Raw genomic sequence first — 24,037 nt, 5'->3', positions numbered from 1 at the left:
TGTAAATAACATTAATAATTGCTCCAGTAAGCTAAATTTCTTTCTCTTTGCCGATGAAAATAACATTTTCTGATAAAAACTTGAGAACGTTAGAAATGACTTTCTAATGTAATTGACTGGCTAACCTCCAATAACTTAACTTTAAATACTAAGAAATCCAACTGTGTAATTTTTAGACGTTATCAAAAACAAATTAAAACTGATTTCCCCAAAATTGGTATGTTTGACAAAGATTTAAAGGAAAATGTAACTATTAAAAGTAGAAGAGTAACCAGGTTTTGGAAACATATTCATGTAAAAAAGCGCTCTCTGGTTAAGAAAAATTTAAAACGTGAGCTTTCGGCTTCCAGACCGTGAATACCTTTAAAAACTAAGATGTAAAATGTTTTTAAAGGCTTTAGTCTGGAAGCCGAACAATTACGTTTTTAATCTCGCTGGGATGTGTCGCTCGAACCCCTTGTGTCTGCCTTCTTTTAAGAAAGAAATAAACTTGAACTGGAACTCTTGCAAAGGGCTGAGTGTAGTGCTGCGTGACATAGAGACAATTAGTCAGAAATAGCTGGATACATCATATAAATAACTGAGGAAATCCTTTCATTGAAATCTTCTCAAACAACTAGTAAAGTTTCTTATTGTCATAGACGTGATAAATACAATATATCTCAGAAATCTCTATTTCTTTTGTGCTAGCTACTTGTGTTGCTCACATAACCGCTGACGCAAAGTACCGACAGCCTTCAGCATTTGCCTGTATAATGAACTTTCTGAGGATTAAATTAAATTTTTTAGCGGGTAAACCAGACGCCTTAGGACACCTGTAAGGTTTCTTGGAGCACTACTATACATTTCGGCTAGCACACTAGCGACAACGTGATCCAACCCTTAAGATCTTTTGCCCTCTTGACTTCCTTGATGACGTTTCGGTTTCTTCTCACTTTGCGCGATGCTGGCATCACATTCTTGCTTCAGGGAGGTTGTATTTTTTTCGGATTTCGTCTCTACGCAGCTTTCGTTGTTCCCTTTCTTTCTCCCTCTCTGCTTGCCTTTGCCTAGCTGCCTCTAATTTCTCCATGTTCCTGCAAAAGCGAGTCCACGAAATAACATGATTCGTTAATTTAATGAAGGGGAAGGGAACCTGTTTTGACGAGTCATGATCTTTCATTTTACAAGTTACAAAACCAAAATTTCCGTGTACAAAAGTGTCGCAGACATGACAAGCAATACTCGCTCTAACTACGATTTACTGTAGGGCATCGCTGTTTATGAGGATTCTTAGAAAGCGCGTATCTTACGTCTGAAAAAAAGCTTTCCCTACATCTCTTACAAAGGGCAAACCGAAGAAAAGTTATTATTGACATGATATTCCTATCCGTTCTATACGCCAAAACTGAACTAGCGTTAAACAACTATTTGAAAAAGAACTTTACCACTGTTATGTTTCTCATTATTAATTCTTATCCTATCAATTACTGCAAAGCTTTTTTCACATTAGCTTTAATTTGTCTCTCTCTGTTGAAGTTAACTCTTATCTAAAAAAAAATTAATAGTTTTAAACTTGAAAATTAAGGGGCTTGTTATTAGTTTACCAACATTTTTCCTTTTTTCACAATTTTTGTTAATTCTACAGCAGATTCTATCAACCCTAATATATACGATTTGCGGAGTAAATTACATAAAACAACAAACAAACAAACGAACAATTGCAAAAACATTTATGAAATTTAGCTCAATGAATAGAGAGGGGGTCTCGGGCGTTCCCGGGGCGTTTTCTCAGCCTAACTCCCGAAGGAGAAAATTCTGCGAACTACAAGCAGTTTCTCTTTCCGTTTCGCCTCTGTATTGCGAGCGCGAGGAGTATACCACCAGCACAAGAAAAATCTGGATTTGAGGAGGAGACAATCTCGTCCCCTGAATCCCCTTTTCTTTTGGTCAGCACCAAGAACACGGACTCTGGCCACCTTCACTACGACTACGCATAAGTTGGAAGTGGCCAGTGTCCTTGTTCTTGGAGCTGACCAAAACAAAAGCGAACTCAAAACAAAAGCGGACGAAATTGGGAAGGGCGAATCGCATTCTCTTTTTCGAATCGAGATTTCAGGAGGCCATTTTTGTTTTCGTGCCTGTCTTCTATCTAAGCGGCGAAAGCGGGATTACTCGTAGTCTAAAATTTCTGGGAAATGACTAAGCTTAGAGAGAGCAAAATAATTCCCTCCCCTGTGCTTCTGTACCTTTTCTCTTCTTCGCTGAGGAGTGGTTGCGAAGGCGCGCAGCCTCTCCAACACGAGCATCTTGTAACAGCAAAGAACTCTCCAGGTTCTCTTCCGATATATTCATCGCGGTAAAAGAATCCTTGTTTTCTGTTCAAGAGAGATATTCAATTAACTAGGTGCCACACTTAAAACGAGAAGACGCACAGGAGTTTCTGCGTCCCCGTGCTTTTGCTCTTGCAAAGAAAACGGCAACTCCAACGAAAATGTCACTCCAAACACGGCTAGCACTTAGCGCTATCGCAAGTATTTCGCGATTATTCCGTCTTGTTCACCTTGTACAATACAAGCGAACTATCCTGTAACTGGATGGGTACCACCGTTTTTAAAGTAAAAATAGAAAATGAATAGTTCATTGGTTGCAGGCACTGTAACAGAGTGTGACGCTGGTGTTGACACTACTCAAGTGTTAACACTCTGGTGTTTTGAATCCCTGGGGGAGCAATGAACAATAGAACTTGATTTAACACTAGTCAGTAACTCTCTGAATGCCACCGCAACCATTGTTGTATACTCACGTTATCGCCAAAACCTAAAATTGGGTGATTTCATGTTTGTGGAGTGTCTGAGTACGGCGAAGAAATGCACGGAAATTCGTGCCAATAATATTCTTGCTTTGTGGTGTTGACTGTTGTCGCTACCGAAACCGTCGTCTTTGCTTAAACCCCCTATTCATCCCAGCAGACTGCGATGATCACCAAACATGGCGATCAACAGGGACAGCAATGCAGAGAGTAAAAAGAAGAGTTTTTTTTTTCCGGGAAAATAAAAGAGGATTTTATATCTAAACCCAAGAAAATAAAACAAATTCTTGTAAAAGCTCACCCGCAGATTGTCCTTAAATTTTATAACGGTCTTTCACAATACAGATTTTTCAGAGCTCTTTACACATCCATGGTTGATTGACAAATTATTCGCGTATGCTTTACAAGGTACAGGAAATTAAAACCAAGGTATTAAAAACAGAAAGGTGTCAGCTGGCAATGTCGACCGGAAGTCAGTGTCGTATAAATACCAGTTTAGCCATGATAATATGTTCTCTTTACTGCCAACTTCTAACATCAAAATGCAGTAAAATCTGAACGGAATAAATCAATAAAGGGAAAAGATCTTGATCGATGAGGAAATGCTCAAATGTCGTTGCTAGAATGAAGTTCTTGTACTGTGACAAAGGTCAAAATCGCTAATCAGTAATTTATCTTTGTGAACTTTATGGGTGTGCTTGCCAACATGGTATTGCATTTATGAAAAAATAAATAATTGAGAAGTAACACGCGCTTGTTCACACGGCTTAAAACGTTACATTACTCACATTTCTCCGTTTTTGTGCGTGTAAACGCCGTGACCATGCTTCTTGTTCCATCTCCATTCTCCCCTGTACATATCACCATTTTCATAAAGATACGTTCCTTCTCCATGCTTGAAGCAAAGGCAGCTTTGCCCATCATAACGCTTTATGTCTTCACGGTCATTGCTCTCCACGGACAAACACAGACCCATCTTTCGTCCTGAAATGCCTTTGGCAACTCTTATATCTTTTATATTTCGTGACTTTTTCCGGTCCGTTGCATGACCCTATGACGTAATTACGAATGGGCACGTGTTTTAGTCGTGATGTCAAAAATTGCAAGCCCTAGATTTCCATAGATAGTTCGTGATCATTAGTTCTCCTTTTCAGATTTTTCAACGTATGGTATCAATTTCTTTACTATTTTTGCAATAACATCTGTACGTGAAAGACTGTAATATTTTCATAAATAAAGTAAAGGGGCTTGATCGAGTGGCATATTGTTTTGATGAAATACGTCTAATTTCTTTCGTTTTTTTCTCTCTTGACATGACTGCTGTTATTGCTGGTAGCTTCAGATTTATCTTGCAGCAGGATATCAAAGGAGTCATGGCCTTTTGGTAATTCAAACGGCCAGCTTAAGTTTCAACGAATTGTTACTTCCCTCCCCGTTACGGTTACTATCCGAACTGCTATAAATTCATTTCCTTCCTGTCAAAAAATTCCGGTTTGTAAAGGATATTCAGGGATAACATCTATTGTTCGCATTTCGCCGAAAGTCGCGCATTCCCGAATCTGCGTCCCGATACAAAGATGAATAAAAGAACAAAATGACAACAAAATTGAACGTTTTCAATGTTTAATGATTAGGGAGAGCTAAAGCAAAGACGACGTACACAAGGGAGAAAACGGTTCAGAAAAAATTACAAACAAAAATGCCCTGCACGCCCCGAACGTGAGAGTTTTTATTTTAGAGCATTTTTTGTCGTTTCGGAAACCAACGATGTTTAATTTAAGGACGTTCGCGCGAAATTTTTTCAACATTGATTTTTTTCTGAAACTTTTACCACTGTAAGATGATGAGTTAGTCATGTCAGAAATGTAAAAAAAATGGGGGGCCACCGACTTCGTTTTGGAGAGAACATGCCCGGAAAAACACTCAAAATGTGACAAAATCGGCCTTCGTTAGCGAGTGAGGCCAGTGTCTGTAAACCCAAATATATAGCAATTAAATCTTTGAAGTGAAATCTTCTCTGCCAAATATTCTTTAAGTGGACTTATTAAGTGAATTTAGTCAACTGGTGAGGTTCCTTAAAGATCAAGTTCGCATTTAGCGACCACAGTTTCACGCGCCTTGCAGCCGCAAGATGGCAGGATTTGATGTCCGTGAGCAGAAATCTTGAAATTTTTTTAACTTCCCACATTGATTTTTTGTTCATTTTTGGACAACGTGGACATAATTGTAAATAAAATCCGTTTCTGGAAAGAAAAATAGGGGTCACCGAACGTCCAAGACCGTTAAATCCAGGCAAAGCTATAGCAATGGCCTTTTGTCCTGTCATTTCTCATTTTATTTCTTAGCGCGCGCGCTCGTGTATGACGTGGCGAGTGCATTTGCGTGCGCAGTAAGGATGCGCAGAAACAATTGGCGCGAACGTCCTTAAGTGGAGGGCTTCGGTAACTTTGGATAAATTTTACGTTTCTCTCAAAACATCCTCACTAGCGTACTTCTCATGTTGAGAAGGACTTTTAAGAGTTAGTTCAGCGCCTTTTTTCACCTTTTTGAAGGCCTGAATTTGATGGGCGCGACGCACGCGCCATTTTTCGCGTGAACTTTCGGCAAATCAAAGATGGGGTAGCGCCTGCTTGTTTTGAAGCCTTTTTTCGCTTGCTTGAGTTGTTTTTTCTTTTCGGAATAAAAATATTATTTGGACGTTTGCCGTGCAGTTTGCCGTTGATTTATACCGAGGACTTCCGAACGCATTCTATAAGCAAGTGTTGAGATAAGCATTACCAGGAGCTGATCAAAGGGATCTAGGGAGCCTCCATCTCCAGTACTTGGCCTAGTTGTCAACTCTTTCCCGAGTAGATCTATTTATAGAACGTCTCCCTTGGGAGATTCAGCACGCCTACTGTTGTAAAGCCAATCAAAACAAAACTATCTCAGCCTCAAGGGAAATATGCGCGGGAAAAACCTTTTCCTAAAAATAAATTAAAAGTAATTTTTTAAAAACAAATTTACTCGGGAAAGGGTTGACTTAAGGAATTAGTGTATATAGAGGGTCTCCTCGATGAGCTTCTGGCATTACGAATATTTACATCTATTCAGATGGATTATTCACGAAGGTGCGATGTTGTTTTTCCAAATGTAGGACCATCCCAGTCTTAGCACAGCTGACCATCACAGGTTTCTTGTAAACTTTAATTTGTCAGGTTTCCTAAGTCTTGTACTTTTAAAATACCGATTAACTGTTTTCATTAATTAATTGACAAACGAAAAAGCAAAGCAGGAAATGAAAATGGGGAAAAAATAAAAAGGGTTGGAAACATTAAAGTATTGCAAGTACGAAGATGGCGGACGGACATGTTTTTGTGGTCTCCCACTCTTTTAGCGATATTTTGTGCCTAGCTCCCTACTCAACTCGACCTCACACGATGGTAATATCTCCAAGAGTTTATCCCAGACTGGAACTGTTGAACAGGGTATCTAAGTACCTCGGCTGGAAAGTGCTACGTACGACATATGAGCAAACGATCTTACCAATAGGCATGATACAAAATCCGCCATGATGGAGGGCAAGCTCATTATTATTCCCCCACTCAGGGACCTTAAAACAAAGAGACCTGAACCAGTCAAGCTTGACTTGCCTTTGTTTTAATGTCCCGGTGGGGGAATAATAATGAGCTTGCCCTCCATCATGGCGGATTTTGTACTATGTGATCGTTAGTTGCAAAAGGCCTATTATGGATTATGGTTGCATAGTCTGGGGTGACTGTGGAATACAAAATGCCTTGCACCTCGAGCGTCTTCAAAACCAAGCTATGCGCAAATCGCAAGACTTGTACACAATTCATGCGATCGAAACTAACGCTGCTATCTTTAAGCAGCAGAAGACGGTTCATGAAATTACAACTTGTGTACAAAATCTTTAACGACATAGACTGCCCACGCCAACTGAAAGGATACTTAGTCAAACGCTATGAGCTACATGATCGTAATTTCAGAGATAGCTCGCTAATTGACGGTATGAGAGCCAAGTCAACTATGGGCCAATGTAGTTTTAAGAGTGCGGCCGCCCGTGAATGGAATTCTCTACCAAGAAACATTAGCGATACGCCTATTCCGGTTAACTGAACTTCGTATTTTCGCGCCATCAGCCCTGCACTCGATCCAGAGCTCCAGACTTGGGGAACACGCGTCCAACAGTAGTCCGTAGTCGGTGTATCTTAAAGTCCCTAATATTACTCCTCCAGAAGAGTGCGAGGGATTATCAAAGAGACTGACAAAACGAAAGCGCTCTTAGTAAAATCTCCAATTTTAAAGTGGTACTTTAACTATGATAATTAAATCAAATCTTTTTTGCTTTGGATTTCAAAACTATGTTAACTAACCCAGCACTGATTGTTGACCCAAGTTTTAAGCCTTAATTCAAAAGTCGCTTGTTTCTTTTAACTGGAATTTTCCTAATTAATGGTCCGCCATTACTAATATTAAAATTAAAATCTTGAGAGAGCTGGATCGAGGAGAAAATGACGTCAAAGGCTCAATAGTTTCAGAATGCAATGCGTGTGGACGCGGCTGAATTAATATGCAGCACGGGAGTTTCGGGCATTCAGGCTTTTAAACTCGTAGTTTGCAGATATCATAAGCTGTGTTTACACGCTGAAATTTTAAGCTAGTAAGTAAATGACGTCTCTTTTCCCTAGATCCAACCCTCTGAGGTCCAGTCGGTCAGTTTTGGACGTGAGTAATGGTGAACCGTGAAATCCAATACTTACACTCAAACACTTACACTTACACTTGCCAGTCAAGTTTTAAGCAAACAAAAAGAAAGTGACTTTTTGATCATAGTAGCACTTTAAGCCTTTTAAAGGGGGAGAAACCCATTGCATGACTACGTCTTGAACATAACGCGTCTTATAAGCCATGAGCATTGAGATTTTTGTAATACACAAGGGTTTGCCATAAGCCGCCGTGCTCGGATCCGTGGTCAAGAATAATCAAAACAGGTTCAGGTGAGCGCCATCTTGGCAAATTTTAATAAGATTTAATTTTGCTTTGAACAGTTTCTGTGATATTCTTAAATAGATTGATATAATTTCTACGAACGCATGCGCAATAAAGAGTTTAAAGAACCACAAGTCCAAGGATTAAAAGCTTCTTTGACAAAATATGACAATTCTCGTTTCTAAGACTTGCAAGGGAAATCTTCCTTTGGAAATTAAATATCTTGACTTGACGAATACAATTAACTCGAATGGATTTATTATTTAACTGAAGAGATTTCTGGAGGTTACCTTTGGTGTTTGAATTTTTGTATGTACGAGACAGAGCTTTGAGCGAACTAACTTGTACAATTCTTTGACGGAATTTTAGAAAGGGCAACGGCTTTGCCAGATGCCATCGCACTCTTTTCCATTCACTGAAAAAAAAAAACCCAACTTGAAATCATCAGATTTTGGGCTTCTACGACAACGGAATCATTCAACAGCAACTTTATCTTTAACAACATGGGTGACAAGTTAACAAACTTGAAATTGAAAACAGCGCCATAAGCTCGAAAAACTAACGAGAAAAAGTCGCAAATGAAATAAATTAAATTAAAAATACTCTACAGGGCATAAATATACAGAATTTATAATACTTTATATACAAATATGTACAATTGAATTAACTAGCGTCTTCTTTTTAACATTATAATCTCAAAACGACAAGAAGAAAGATTGCCGTTGATTCATTCGTAACTAGCGATTCTGAAGTTGTTCTCATTCGCTCGAGCGAAGCACATCTCCTCCCCGCCCCCTCCAAGAAAAACAACTTAATTCCAAGGTTCAAGGGAAAGACGAGAACAATCAAAGGAGAGGAATCTGGTGGAACAGCTCTCTCAAGATGGAGAAGTGGTCGGAGAAAGAAAGATGCCACACAATAGAGAAAAGTAGAACATCTGAGTTGCTATGGTGACGTTCTTCCGGGAGTTGTTTTCCAATCAGGTGTTAGCTTTCTTGCTGGGGGTTTCTCGTTTCAGGGACAGTCTGTAATTTTCTTCCTCGGAGTTGAATGGAGCGTTTAGAAGGAAGTGTCGCACGAACGGGCGGCTCACGAAGTTGTACTGGATGGAAGCGATCTGGTAACCCCACAATTGCCTTTCTGTCCCTGAAAAAGTGAAAAGTTATGAGACTCCAGAAAAATGAATACGTAGTACTAGTCTTGAGAATAAGTTCAATAGCCCATTTCCGAGTTGATGCATGCTTCAGTTTCAAAGCGAGTCCTGGAGCACAACCATTCAAATGGAAATAAGTTGTGTATTCGCATGCAAATCAAACTCATTTCCCTTTCAATAACTGAGCACCAAGGCTAACTTCGAAATCGTGACAGACAGCAACTCGGAAATGGCCCATTTAAAGCTGGTGTCAATGAAAAATCAAATTCCCCAGGCCTCGTCATCTTCAGTAATTGTGAAGTGTTACGGTTATCCTCTTATTACGAAACAAAAGATCTTTGCGTCAGAACTACAGAGCAACCGTAACGTGTCACAAATATTTAAGATGGCAGCGCCCGGGATTCTTGAAAGTGAAAATACTCGATTCCCAAACTCTTTTTTTTTCTGATAGAGCCCCTTTTTTTGAACGATTTTCGAACACGTTGCAAACTGTTTTTTCCTTCTGGTTGTAAGTTATACTTTACAAGAAATGGAGGCTTCCTTCTCTTACGGCTCTCACTCTGTTCAGGTTTCGTTTTTCGAGCTGTTAAAAGCTTTACCTACATAAATAACAACCCCCAGCTCCGAAACTCGGTAAGCAACTGTGCTATGCAACTAACAATGCAACTGTTTCTCGTGCATTTCGCAAATTGTTTTGATTATTCAAACTTGAAGTTACTAACCTGATAGTAGTTCGCTAACACTTCCACGCGGTGCATCTTCAGCCAATAAATTGCGACTGGACAAACGATTGACCTCGATCTTGGAGCTTGGCTTGAACTCGGGAGAGAGTCTACCCCTTATCACATCTTCCTTGACTGACGGACTGCTCTGAGACTTTGCAAGCCTGTCGACAAATGATTTCACATGATTCGAGCTCTCACTCATAGACAGAGTGCTAAGACTCATCGTAAGCTGCTCTGACGATGGATCCTGCGATACTCTGCCCTCCTTCACCGATTGACTGCTCGGTGTTCTTCGGATAAATCCCTTGAGAAACGAGCGCCGAGTTTCGCTGGATTTAGTCTCCGACAATCGCCGTTTCGGCGTCTTGAGCGAAAACGAAGAACCGTTTTGATTCGGCGACGTCTCCGAAAGCCTCCTAAAGAGCGGGGGCCTACATGACGTGCGCGAGTTTGAACGAGGTGTGGAATTCTCATTTAGTGAGCTTGAACTTGTGATCACAGAATCAGAACTTGAATTTAGCCTTTTTCGCAAGTTTCCGTCGGAAATGTCCAGAACTTCAGCACAATTGTTTCCACGTCGATTCAACGAAACGTCGCTGGCAGTCCCATTTGGACGGCTATGAAGTCGAAAAAGTTTACTGCGTGACGGAGTCCGTTTGACCTTTGCGTTACGCTTGCCATTGCCTTCCTGGGTGAGATTTTCTCTGTCACGCGCGTCACGCAGGGTTGAATCGCCATTGAGATGAATGCCTCCATTAACCACACTTATTCCATTACTTCTCGTGATTTTGCCATTTATGGCGCCGCCATCTGTAGAGTCAATCTTGTCATTGTTGCGCCTCAGCAAAGGAGAAGCCTTACCGTTTTTCAGTGGCTTTTTCCTTGAGCAAGACAAGTAAGTGTAAGTCTGTGCAATTTCAGTTAAAAAGTTCCCAAGGAAAGGCAAACATGGGCCATTCTCTAAACAGTTGGACAGTTCAGTGCGGTATAACATAAAGTTATCACTCTCGCCCATGAGTATAGACAAGTCGCGAAACTTCCTGCAAAAAATAACAAACGACGAGATTAACACCCCTAATACTGCCAGTCATCGACTAGCCTCTCACACAGTCGTTTTTAGGGGAGTCGTAATTCAAATCGAGCTTATGTGCAGAACTCTAAAAAATTAGAATTTAACATAAAGATCGATTCCAGTAAGATTCAAAATGCCCTCTAAAATAAATACGTCTTAAATGAATTCTTAAATCAGCTAATAAAGGAACAATTTCTTCATCGAAAACTGAAGAATGCTCGACAGCTTTGGTGCAGCTTTGATCCCCTAGAATCACAAGCGTCTTATGCTATTTTGATTAAAAAAAATTACAATGTCTTTCCTTTTTTCATGATCTTTTCAAAGTGTGTTTGCTTATCACCAGAACGGCAAAGTTTTTGGGACTGTTTACTTCAAGTTAAAACTTTCTTGTATTCAACGGTTCGCCGTTACGTTACGCCGTTACCAAAGTATCACTGCTTACTTTTTTCTCTTTGAAGGTACTTCTTTCCACGATTCTTTTAGTCTGTAGACCGGGGTGCACTGGAGACCAGCCAATAGAGCCTTGAGAGAATTGAAGTTTCCCAATAGGTGACATTTGTCGGCAATCTGAGAAGAGAACACACAAGACAAAAAAGACGATTTCAATGCCAACTTATTCAGGTGTGAACTTCGCTATAAAAAGGCAACAGATCGTTTATACGCACTGCTGTGTATTTTATCCATGTAATTAATGTTAGAGGTCGTTTTCTTTTGTAAAGCTACTTGACATCGATTATCTCGATTTGTCATGGGTACAGAGTGTTTTTTATTTTATTTTGGTGTAACCATATTTGTAAATAGCTGCTAACCATTCTCGAAAAAGTGTTAAGGCCTCTTAAACAGGTTCTGCATGATAAGTTAATTTTTAAGCCCTTCCCGGGTTCGGGAAATTCACATCTGGACGCTTTATTGGAAATTGCTCATTTTTCTGAGCCATGCATTTTTCCTGGACCTGAGACCCGCTGCGCTTCGATTGTCACCTTGGTTTCCAATGCCTTACAAGTCCCGGATCGGTACGAACGCGGGACAAGAAGTCACCGATCGGTAGTTTAGGAAATCTCTGAAGATAGCGCGCTACATTCGAAACGGAGTTCGCGTCTCTCTCCCTAAATTGCGCGTCTTTTATTTGCCGGCACTTTTATCGTAGCGAAGAGCACGAACAAATAATAGAGACTTCTCTTGCCACAAATGGCAAGCGTCAGGTCTAAATTTGCGATTTGCCAAAAATCAAGGAAACGTTTTAGCTAATTTCCCGCTTGTTAGCTACACAAAGCGACCAACTTCTCGAAGAAAAGACACAAGCCAGAATAAAAGAATTGCTATGCTACTGTAAACTGAGTTTGATGTAAACGCAATGTCAAATCTCCCTGGAAGTTTCCTTTCACAGAGAAGTAAAAAGCAAGGGTTCATCAAGGGCAAAAGATAGAATAGCTCAGCTTGTTTTTCCGTGGATTCAGCCTGCTTACCTGTATGACCTTTGATATCGCTCGCGCTCTACCGCTAGCTGTATCCTGGGATAAAACTTCCGACGCCGCTAAAAGAGCAACGCGGTTGAAAAACTCCACCATGGCCATCACATTGGGAGAACTCACATACTGAAAAGAGAAGATCGAGAAGTGCAAGCGACATTAAATCCAGGTGCTTGACACAAGAAAAGGTCCTCAGTAGATTTTACACCGCGTTTAAGCGGAGAATCAGAAATACTAAAATTTGAGCGCGATTTTCCGCGTCTGCCTTCTTCTCGTGAGACAGCGCAGTCTTTGCGAGATTCTTCTCTGTGAATTGGTTTTAAATCAAAGAGAAACTGCAAAGCGGATTTTTTTTTTCATGTCAGAAAGCCGAATAAAAAAGAGAAACATCGTTGTCATAAACGAGGTTGAAGAACTCTCAAGGTTCCCAGGCCCACCCTCCGGCCCGTCACTTCAACTCTTGAGGGAGAAATGGTCTCAGAACTAGGTGATGTATGTTTCCTACCTTGTCCTTTGTCATCCAGCCACACTTGGACAGCTCGGGCCAAGGAATCCGGATGAACAATTCTTTGTCAATAAGGGTGATTTCCCGCGCAAACAGCGACGCATCGATGTCAACGAGCCGCTGAGAAAGGCCTGGAAGATAGCCATCCGAACTGTCAGGGTACTGGGGAACCTCTCCTACTGGACTCGAGACCTGGTTGCTTATTTCTCCCTGCTGGGTGCTGGTTTTGAAGATCGGTGAAAGTATTTTCTTAACCAGTCCTTTCTTTCGCATGCTTCCTGTAAATTTGAGAACAAAGTGTAGAATGACGTAAGGCCGCACCGTCAAAGCAGATGTGACCAAAAGTGCCCCTAATTAGATGCACGAGAGTTTGATTAAGCGTCACGAAGTGTCTCCTTGCTTTTCTCCCCAACTTCGGCAAAGATGACAGCAGATAACAGAAATGAACGTTTCTCGTTTTGTACAAAAAAATATGACTAGAGGGTAACAATTTAGCTCGATTGGAGTCGAAATATTTCGGATTGAATGGGAGTGGTTACACAGCACTAAGCTCTGTAACCACTCGCTCTGAGCGGCCCCTTAATGGGAGCACAGCGTCATTCAAGTCCCTCGTCCCTGGTCAGGGAAAGGAGCCTAGTCTTGATTTCTAGAGCTCCCTTTGGTACGTTCTAGTCATATTTTTCGTACATCATGTCTTCAGAATGTAGAATCAACATTTCTGCCTCCGTTTTTCGTTCGATGTTATGTCATTTACCAAAGAAATAATAAACTAAACAGTCCCATTCATTGACTATTAAATGGAAAGAGACGAATTCTTTTGAGTGTAATTACTGAAATTACAGCTGAAAGCAGTTTTCCTTTGCGGCAACACTATCCGTTTGATTCAGGGGGTGAAATTTTAACGCATCGAATATCATTTGAAAGCTACCGAGCTGAAATTCCCATCACAAGTTACTCCAATGAAATGCGTACAGTAGGCAGGAAGTCTTCATAATGTTCGTCACACAGATAGAATCGTGCGTGAAGAGCGATCAATCAAATGAAATCTAACAAGAAGAATTTTCGTGTTGATGTTTTTGGTAATGCAATACTGTCGCTTTACAAAGTCGTTTGGTGTCGTCACAACATTTTGGTGTCACCATGAAACGGCGAAGAAACAAAAACAAAGAAGTAGCCAGTTTACGGCCACGTATGTGTTGGTGCGCATGGCAAAGATGGAAATGGACTGCAAATTCTCAAGGTTCTTCGTTGTCGCCGCCCGGGAAAATTCGTGGGATAACTTTTTCTTAGACTTGTAGCACTAAATGTAACCGGCTTCAACATTTGCTTCAACACTGATCCGTTCGATTTTGTTGAAAAGCGATGTTGAAACGGTTTCCTCCCCGCTTTCAACCGTCCTGAAACATGTTGAATCGAAGTTGAACGAGTTGAAATGCGTTTAAACTTTGCTTCAACAACCATTCGACATTTCTTTTGTTTTCGCTTCGAAGTTGAATGAAGTTGACGCAGTTTTTACCCCATCTTTCAAGGTAAAGACTTGAGATATGGAAACAAGTCTTTACCATCTTTCAACACTGTTGGGTATGCGCTTGCGCACTAATCGGTATCTCAATGACGTTCATCCAACAAAATCGAAAGGATGTTGAACTGCAAATGCTGTTTTCCCGGGCTTTAATAAAATTGATTCTTGTGAAACTATAACCACAAAACATTAAAAAAAAAAACGCTGCAGGCAGAAATCGCCAGACAGTCCATTTTAAAACCACATTGTGTATTATTCTAAAAGGTGGTTAGAATTTGACTCTGTAGAAAAAAAAAAACAAAAAAAAGGAACTCTGCACGCTAAATGGCGTGATGGTATGGAAAACTTTCGTAATTGTTCGTCGCATGCAGTGAAGCTCCTGAAGTGTATTGTCCAAAATTTAAAGTTTAAGTCACAGAATGTTAAAAAATAATCATTAAAACAAAAATTAAATAAACGACGACCAAAGAGCGGGGTATGAGGGGACAAATGTATGAATTCATTGTTTCACAGGTCGAGGAAAATATATTAGGTGATGTTCCAGTGCAAGACGACGCACACGAGGAGTCCGAGACAAACTTTCAATCAGCCATTAGGAATTTCGGCATGTTGAATGACAGTCAGCAGTGGATGTTCTATCGGTTCGTAAATTGAATTTAAAGGTCACTATATATTGGCAAATTTTAGGACAAATTTTCTCGAAGTCTCCGTAGTCACGAATGAGAACAGAGGCCGAATTATACTCAGGTTAAAACAAGGAAAACTCAGTATGCCTTTAATCCGGTTTATCAGTGTTGTATCGATAAAGAAAAGAATTAATTTTTTTCCCGAAAACTAGGTGACAAAAATGACTGAAGATGGAGAGCATAGAGATTATTCCTCAATTAAGACAGACCTAAGCCCTTTTCCTTGTCACTTAACTTGTTACTTGATGGCGATACTCTACTCAAGCTTTACCACCGAAGGGGGGAATACAAAGGAGATTACTCTGAGGTTTCTGATCAACCGTCGTATGCAACAGCAGATTCAGGAAAGCTTTAAATGCATAAATCGAGCGAATTACTAAGTGAACGCGCGTCATCTAATTTACAGCTGAATTTACCCCGGCCAAGGACAAGAACTTATGCCATTAAAAAGAGATGAACAAAGCTACAATGGCATAGGAAAGTAAAAGCAAAAAATGAGATCACACTCCATTGTAATCGAGTTTAACTTCCGATGCAAAATTTTGGACTTACCCATATTTATTCCGGTACAAGCCCTAGAGCAATTCAGCTGTGACAACTGAAGGATGCGTACGTTTCATTCATAGCGCAATAACATGGGGCCCCAACTGAGTACGTTCATAGTATTAGGATAAAAAAAATTACATAAAGAGGAACTTAAAACGAAGGAAGTTATAATTTACACATCAACAAACAATTAGGACCCTGCGAAGCACTGGGTCTAAACTTACGTATACGGGTACACTGGAGAGTGCAGACCAAATCGGCGTCGCTTTGAACAGATATATCCAGTGCAATTTTGAGAAATTATCCCTAAACGACTTAATTTGCCACCATGAATTTGATGATGTGTACAAACGAAGAAAGAACGCTTCTTGCAGATACAATCCAGCCCCTACTTAAGGACAGAAAGCGGAAATCTGATTTAGGCTAAGTCCCTAGGGAGTATGCGCACCGACAAAGAGGAACCGACAAAGCCCGCAAGTTTCTGTGCGTCGGCGATTACGCGCGCATTTCCTTGCAACTTGCACCGCGAATGCAAAATTAAAGTTGCAGAAACACAACAAGCCCGAAAGCTTAAATGAAAACACAAAGTGTATTACTTACCAAAGTGCGAGATATGAGACTTTCCAAGAGGCGTTTGGTCAGCAGATAACGTATCTATGAAAATAGACATTAGAATGGTTCATATACCACTTTCTCATTTTCCTTGTTGTCTACACTGCGTTAGGCAGAGACCCGTGTCGCGCGGCTTACTCGCGTGGCGTGGCTCACTCGCGTCGCATGGCTGGATTGAAAAGCGAATCATATCCACTGATCAACAAATTGACTTTGTTTTCCGTGGTCTCGATTACAATTCCGCTTGACTTTGGACCGTAAATTCTGTTGAAGTTGCTACGTTTACCTAAAACCCTTCTTTGTGTACTCCATATTAGCAAAGATAACTTATTATCGGTCTTCTTTTTAATATTTGTATAACTAACTGTCCAAAAAGAAACATTTAACAGGATCTGTCTTTTCCATCCAGTTGCATGAATATTTCCTATCAAATGGATTTGGACTTGGAATGAAGCATGCAACAGTGGACAATCTTCCTGTCGGTGTACGTTAGATCAGTGGCTTGATCTGATCGGCGCACTTACAAGTTGAGAAACTAAATATTTTGCGCAAGAGCCGATATAACGTAGATTTGATTAATTTGTAGTGTACTATATTTCGGCTGGGCAAACCCAGCCATCTTCAGGTACAATGAGACTTTACATTGGATTGCTACTATGTACATATATAAAGTAAATGGATGTTGACGTAATACTGGGAAAAATGAGATAAAACATTTTTATGCTCACGCTTGCTCACGCTGTCGTGGCAAAACCTAAAATTTGGCGATTTCACGTCGATGTTATGCAATGTACCGCAAAATTATCCGCTAACATGCGTGCCGCACGTGCAGAACGATTTTTTAAGCTCTTTTCACTAGTGCAAGCGCAAGCAAGAGCGCTTATTTCACCGTGAAAACGTGCCTGACGCAAGCATAAGCACAAGCGCGAGAATCAGTTTTTTTTCTTTCCCTTGTGCTTGCGTTGTGTGAAGACATTCGTCCAATGAAAACGAGCCTTTACAGATTCCACTCGCAGCGCCGCGTTGTAAGAGAGAAAGTGGAGATACTGAATCTTTGCCTCTGTGTCGTGTGCTCGTGCTTTGCACGTTATGGCTAGTTTTCACTTGACACGAACCTCTTGAGCTTGCATTTATGGTTGCGCTCTGGATTGAGTCTTCAGTGAAAACCAGGCTTAACAAATGGCGTTATTGTGTCGTGGGGTTGACCTTGCCGTGGCAGTCGTCGTTTCTCACAATTGCTTGCAACAACAAAAGTTGTATACCCAACTGCGGTGATCTTTCTAACTTATTTCAAATACACTGGTAATGTCAGCATGGCTTTATAAAAGTTGCAAGTCCCTTTTTGACTTGTGCCTGTTTCTGCTTAGTTGGCCACATACATACACCATAAGCTTTTTTGCAGACATCACGCCGAGCCGGCCACTTATGCTGTAGGGGTATCGAATAATTTCACTAATAAAGAAACAAGGGCCTCAATAGGGCCGTTTATACAAGAGAAAATAGGCCGCAGCTTACTCTGGCCGCGGCGTAAATAATACGCGAAAGGAACTATTTATACGAGTATAAACTCCAAGGCCAGGATAAGTTGCGGCTTGAGAAAGCCGTGAACGTAGATTTTGTACCATTTATACGGGGTGTTCGCTTCTTACGTAAGCCGCGGCTTATTTTCTCTCTTATAAACGGCCCTATTATCCTTTTTGTCTTATTCCCGCTTTTCGCCGATTACGCGGCGATGCTGCGGTTAATGGCAGTTTGCCGGTTACGGTATTTTATATACGCCGGAACTGAGGTAGTGGTGCAATTGGCGTCAAAGTCGTAGAAGTGTACATTTTCTGTCATTTTTGAAAACCACAAGATTAAAATTCCACTACTGCAGATTGCTTATAAATCGAGCAAACTTAAAAACCTTCAATCTGCTTAAAAATGACGACATGCCGACTCGGCGGTAATTATGAAGTTTGGTAATATGTCACAAAACACACACACGTCCAAGTCAACATTAAATCAAAGTCCTTAACGCAAACAGATTTATAATATTAATAGTCATACTTGTAGAGTGTTGCCAACTTTGCAGAGAAAATTACTGTACACATTCAATAAGAAAATCATTGGCTTACCTTTTTGGTCATCCAAAGAAATGAAAGACTTAATTACTTTTGAAGGAGAACGATAAAGTCCCGCCGAGGGATGACTTAGAGCAAAGACTTTCTTCATCGTCGATGAACACCGCACACTTAGACCAAAAACAGAGCTAGCTTACAGTTCGACACAACTATTTACGACTCCTTAAGCTGGAAAACATCTTTTTAAACGTCGAATAATACCCTTCGGTTTCGGTTTGAAGGGCTTTTTATACCTAACGGCGGCTCTTATTTTTACAGTATTTGTTTTCATAGCTAACTCTAATGGCATCGTCGACACATCTTTCAAAGTATGACCGACATACAACTCTAATTAACACCCGATAAAGTACATCCGGTCACGATTTCGTCTGATCAAGACAAAAAACGACACAGTGAAAGCTTTTTTCTACAAAACTGCCGGTTTTTTTTATGGAAGAACTCTCTTGAAAATTTTCCTCAACAAAGCAACGCTTTTAACAAACTCGGAGTGAAGCAAGTCTGCTTTACTTTACGTTAACTTCGGGCAATTTATTTCTTTTAGGGAAGGCGGGGAAATGTGCTTGAAAAACAAGGAATATTAAATTGCTTGCATTCCGTCTGGCCCGCCTTTGTGCTCATCCGACACCTTCACGTTTTATAAATAAGTAAGATTCTGGCGTTCATGACATCATTTAAAGACGTTCACGCCCATTGCCACTGCGCATCCTTACAGCGCACGCAAATTTACATGACACGTCATGCATTTTCGCGCGAACGTCCTTAAGCATAACACAGATTTATGGATTTATAAATCGAAAAATAAAAATAAAAAAGTCAATTTACAGTATCCGTAGAATTCCGAAAAGTAGAGCTGTTACTTTCGGATTTTACAGGAAAAACGGGCCGCTACTTTCGGGTAGCATAGAATGCATGAAAAGACAATTTTAAAATTCTTCTTGTGACAAAATTATGACGCCAGTCACTGCCTCGTTTTCACTAGTCACGCAAACACAAGCGCAGGCATAAGCACGCTTATTTCACCGTGAAAACGGGCTTGACGCAGGCATAAGCACGTGCGCAAAATTATGTACACATTCAATATTATAATGCAATCACTGCACAAAGGAAGGACAGGATTTCCTGAATTTACAGACAGGTTTCCGTCTATTTAGAGCCCGACAAACCGAACTTCCTCAAAAACAAGACTACATACATGTAACACCAAAAGTTTGATAACAACTTGGGAAACAGCCAAGATTTTGCAATTTGAGACAACTTTCCTGCAGTTCGAGACTTCCTCTAAAGAAAACCAACAAAAATTCATTCACAACCACCGGAACAGCTAAAACTGCAATAACAATCAGAATCTTCCTGTAGCGGAAATCTACAATTTTATCGGCAATTCATCACAAAGTAGTCTTTGATTTACTGAAATATTATACCGAACATCTTTTGGTGTGTAGTGAATATTATTCAACAGCCCTTTGTTGCAAGTATATTATAATGTTTTGATGGAGAACATTTTTGCTAAAAGTTGTAGGCAAAAGACAACTTACCAGTAGTAAAAACAAGGTTAGATGTAAATTCCTACACCGCGACGAACTTGACTGATTACATTTTTAATCATGTTAAAATGATTGGAAAAAATGTCTATTTGCACGGTCCCACATCAAGCCAAGGTTAGTCATCAATACAATGTTACATAATTTACAGATAAAAAGACAAAAATAATAGATCATAATATGGTTTCATTTCAACCAATCAATTAAATTCTAATTTAATTTTAGAAACGAATATCTTCGGCCAAAGATAGACCAAAAATATTGACAGTGAACTTAGAACAACATAACAACTGTTACATAATACTTTCATGGAGCAAAGTTTTTTTGCATAGAGGAAAAATTTCATCAAAACAAAAATGTCATAAACTTGAGCGATACAGTATCTCTGATTAAAAAAATGTCACCAAAACTGGAAAGATTGCTGTAAACATGCTCTCCAGCAACATTTTAGAATGATCACCACACAAAGACATCTTTTGAGCCTAGCAATAATATACATAACTTTAGAAACCTAAAGGGCCCCTCAGAATGTGATAACAAAACTGTAATAATTACAGTTTTGAGAAGACATTTTGCCCCTAGTTAAGGGCTCAAATAAATAAATGGACATAATTTAAATAACGCTGTGTGCATAAAAATATTATTGTACTATAAAAACATATTATCATGGTCATGATAATATTATTTAACACTGACTGTTTACATAAACAAAAGTCATTTCAGGAAAATTTAATAGCACATACCAAAGGCATCTTGTTAACAAACAAGGCTGATATCTCCAGTATGCCACACAATAGAGTAACCAATCATTTTCAATAACTATTGCATGTAAATGTATTTTGGTTTCAATGCAGGTCAGAATGTATGGCACAGATTGTCAAATTAAAACATCTATTAGTTTAAAACTGTTCATTTTAATCCTAACAACGCCTTTCTCCACTCCCTACCCCTCCCTGCGCACAATGTGCACAGATGTTGGATTTTCCACGGACTTGTGTCGCTTTTCAGAACTACTCAAACTTATCATTGTATGAACAGAGAGAGAGCAGAAAATGGATTTGAAATGTGATAGGTGTCACAACACTTATGACTTAATCCTAGATATTGATCTTTTGATTCTACCTCAAGTGTCTCCGTAGAGTAAAATGCAAAAAAGCCTCACTTATTGAAAATGTCTCATGTCCATGACTGCCACAACAAGAACAAACCTTTCGATCAAATTCAGTTGTTTAAAGGCAACCTTATAAAAAATTCACTGTTGTTGGAGAAACGATATTGACTCTGATATTACAATGGCGAGTTTGTAAATAGTGATAGCTTAAAAATCAAGGAAAAGTAATATTTTGGCTGACAGAAAGGCAAGCTTGATGCATGCTGTATGGAAGCCATATGTTTTAATTTTCCTGTTTTTTTTTTTTTCAAAACTGGATTTGGTCACTTTGAATCAACACTGCACTGATCTCAGTGAGTCAATACATGATAGTTCAAACAGCAAGTTTTCAATATTGAAATAAATTATTTGCAAAAGTGACATCTAGCCATATAACTGAATTTGCCTTCACCTTTGGCTTAATAGGATATCAATGGCGTAATTTAATATAAATATCATTTAAGAATAACAATTTATTTGCTGTTTTAAAAAATTAAAACTCAACTGTAAGAGAGGTAAGTCAACAAACATAAAATTATGAAAATGAGTATGAATATAGAAATATTGTTATTTATAACTGAGCAAAGAGTCCAGGGTTAATAAGTTCTTTTTAAATCACGAAACTTATTCACTATTATGATCGGTTAGAAAAACATCAGTCAACATCATAATTCATGAAGACTAATTCCTCTGCCTACGAGAGATAACTGTGCACACTTTTTACTGGGCAAGTGGAGGTTTACTTGTCACACAGTTACACGTAAGTCTAATACTGCAAATACACAAGATAATGAGACATTAGGAATTAATCTGTGTACAGCATTCAACTTTTTACTTACCTTGTTTGCTCTGAACAGTCACTGTGGCTTCTTCTTCCTTGGTTGATGCCAAGCTTCTAACTGCTGCAAAACTATCACTGAATCCACCACGGCGCCCTACAGCCACAACACCATTATGCAAATCAAACCCTTGAACACTTAATGAATTCCCATTGTCAGTTCTAACAGCCATATCACTGTCTTTGCATGAGTCATTAGATTCTGTTATTTGCATCTTTAACTTCGGTCTCTTCTTGTACAACACTGACCAGAACCGTTTGATCTTTTCTTTACGAGGGAGCTCATTACCCTCGGTCAATGCAAAAGCCATGTCATCTTTAAATTCTAAGCGCCGTGCTGCAACTGACTTGTTTTCACTGACGGAGTTGGACCGAGCATCACAACTGAGGTCAGGTCTTTTAGAAGCTGGTAATGAGTCAGATCTCCTTGCCAAACACCTCTTTGGGCTCAGACGAGACTCTTTTGTTTTAGCAAGTGGACTATGCAGGACCCCTCCATTCTCTTTAATGGATTCTTGCTTGAATGAAACACGACTTTGTCGAATACATTTGGTGCTGAAGTCTGATGGCATGGGTATTCTGTTAGCTTCGTTACCTATGGCCAGACATAGGGAATGTTTACGATGGTGTTTGGGTGGGGTCATTTGCACCCAATCACCATCATCCCCTTTACTATTTCTAACAAAATTAAGATTGGATGGGTGAGCCCGCAAATTCTCAACCCTCTGTTGCAAGGTTGCAAGTGCTATATTTTGATCTGAATTTTCACCATCTCGAGTTAAATGGTCTTCGGTGCTTTGACCACGAGTTCTACACGAGTTAAACCTCAAATCAGCGTCTAAACGAACGTTTCCTAAATCACAAACGTTTGGCAAAGACGGACATCGAAAAGGCTTAGCAAGGGATATGTTTGGGTGGGAATTTGATCTGTATATCGATCCAGTGTTTAAGCTATCGAACATATCCTCCAGATCGCTGTCATTTCGCGAGCTTTCGAGCGATGGAAGTGTAGGTTGATGAAATTGGGTGATCGCAAGTCGCCGAACTCTTCTCGGGTTTAACATAGACACGGACCAGGTAGAAATCGTGCGATCCACCGATAGAGTCAACGCATACTCTGGAATCATTTGAAGATCGTCGCCTTCTTCATCATCACTGCAATCATCGGAGTCAGAGTCGCTCCCGATCGAATTAGAGGAACTCATTGTCAGACCTTGGGCTTCGTCAACGTTAAAACTCCGCAGCCATTTAGGCCATACCTCCTCCCTGCCACAAAGCTCGTAAGTCTTCCAAACCGACGAATCCTTGCTCCACTTAGCTTTGAAAGTGAAAGCGCAGTCGTGGCAGACTTCAATAGCCACTTCGGAGCGGAGAAATTTAGAGACAATTTTGCCAGAGTCGTGCTGCAACAAGCTGTACACCTCGGAGTCTCTCCTGTCCCTTATTTCTTTGACAAAAACAAACTCTTCCGTCAATAAAATATGAACTGTTTTCGAGTAGTGAAGTTGGCTATTTAGTTCTAGGAATTCGCTTTCAATCAAAACCTCTCCTTCCGCGATCGCTGATGCTTCACCGGGAAAAACATGCGGTGAAGTTCCATTGTTTTGCGCGCCCCGACAACTGCGCTCGGCATCTGACGACGCCATTTTTTCGTCTTCCTGTCCAGTTCTGTTTCTTTTCAAGGTTTCATCGTGCTGTTCAGAATGTCCTTCTGACAATCACATGCCGGTGAAACTAGATCGGCACGCTATTGCTTTCCTAAAGCGAAATTTCACGTCGAGTACATTGAATGAATGCGATTTCGCATCCGCCATGGTGTTGGTGTAATCTATGTAAATTATTCACTATTGTGACGTTAGTGGATTTACATAATTAATCTACGACAAGACCTGCAAAGACTCCAAAAAGACAGTACGTGCAAGCATTAGCCTATCTCGAATTTTCCTGAAACAACCTGTCAGTTTTAAATTCTGAATTAAACGAAAACTAATTATACACCGTTCAGACAACAAGTGTCTGAAACATTGAAAAAACTGCTGAAAAAAATCCCAACGAATAGATTTCTGCATTATCAATGATGAACGCTGTCTTCAGTCTCACTGATTAGCAGACCGCAATGAAAATCCTAATTTCTTTTAACTTGGCTTTGGAAATGTGCATGGGTTTTTCCCACTTCATTTTATATAATCGGATGTTTCAAAGCGTGCAGATAATCGTCGTAATCCGAAAGAGGTTTCTCATAGCATAATTTATTAGTGGGATAAATGTTTGTTTTCTGCAAAGGTTTAAGTGACTTTTGATTCCGTAAAAAT

The 24,037-nt window shown here is 40.0% G+C and overlaps 2 protein-coding genes across 2 annotated transcripts in view; both read right to left on the bottom strand.

The window, feature by feature from the left end:
- The window catches only part of LOC138059470 (radial spoke head 10 homolog B-like), a 3,899-nt gene extending 73 nt beyond the window's left edge, over positions 1-3,826 (bottom strand). Inside the window, exons 1-3 of the mRNA XM_068905092.1 lie at positions 3,580-3,826; positions 2,229-2,357; positions 1-1,076 (exon numbers count right to left, since the gene is read on the bottom strand). The exon at positions 1-1,076 is cut by the window's left edge and continues 73 nt beyond it. Coding sequence (XP_068761193.1) covers positions 953-1,076; positions 2,229-2,357; positions 3,580-3,767 — 441 coding nt within the window. The 5' untranslated portion in view covers positions 3,768-3,826 and the 3' untranslated portion in view covers positions 1-952. The remainder of the gene's footprint in view (positions 1,077-2,228; positions 2,358-3,579) is intronic.
- A 3,960-nt stretch (positions 3,827-7,786) lies between these two features.
- On the bottom strand, positions 7,787-23,564 carry LOC138014547 (uncharacterized). Its single transcript, XM_068861658.1, has 7 exons — positions 21,727-23,564; positions 16,062-16,115; positions 12,708-12,985; positions 12,200-12,328; positions 11,176-11,300; positions 9,659-10,701; positions 7,787-8,929 (listed from the first exon to the last, which is right to left on the bottom strand). The coding sequence occupies exons 1-7, from the start codon at positions 23,369-23,371 to the stop codon at positions 8,763-8,765; spliced, it is 3,441 nt and encodes a 1,146-aa protein (XP_068717759.1). The 5' UTR covers positions 23,372-23,564; the 3' UTR covers positions 7,787-8,762.
- Positions 23,565-24,037: the final 473 nt, after the last annotated feature.

This window comes from Montipora capricornis, chromosome 8 (assembly GCF_036669925.1).
Source record: "Montipora capricornis isolate CH-2021 chromosome 8, ASM3666992v2, whole genome shotgun sequence".
NCBI classification, from domain to species: domain Eukaryota; kingdom Metazoa; phylum Cnidaria; class Anthozoa; order Scleractinia; family Acroporidae; genus Montipora; species Montipora capricornis.
This window is presented reverse-complemented; position numbering and strand designations above follow the sequence as displayed.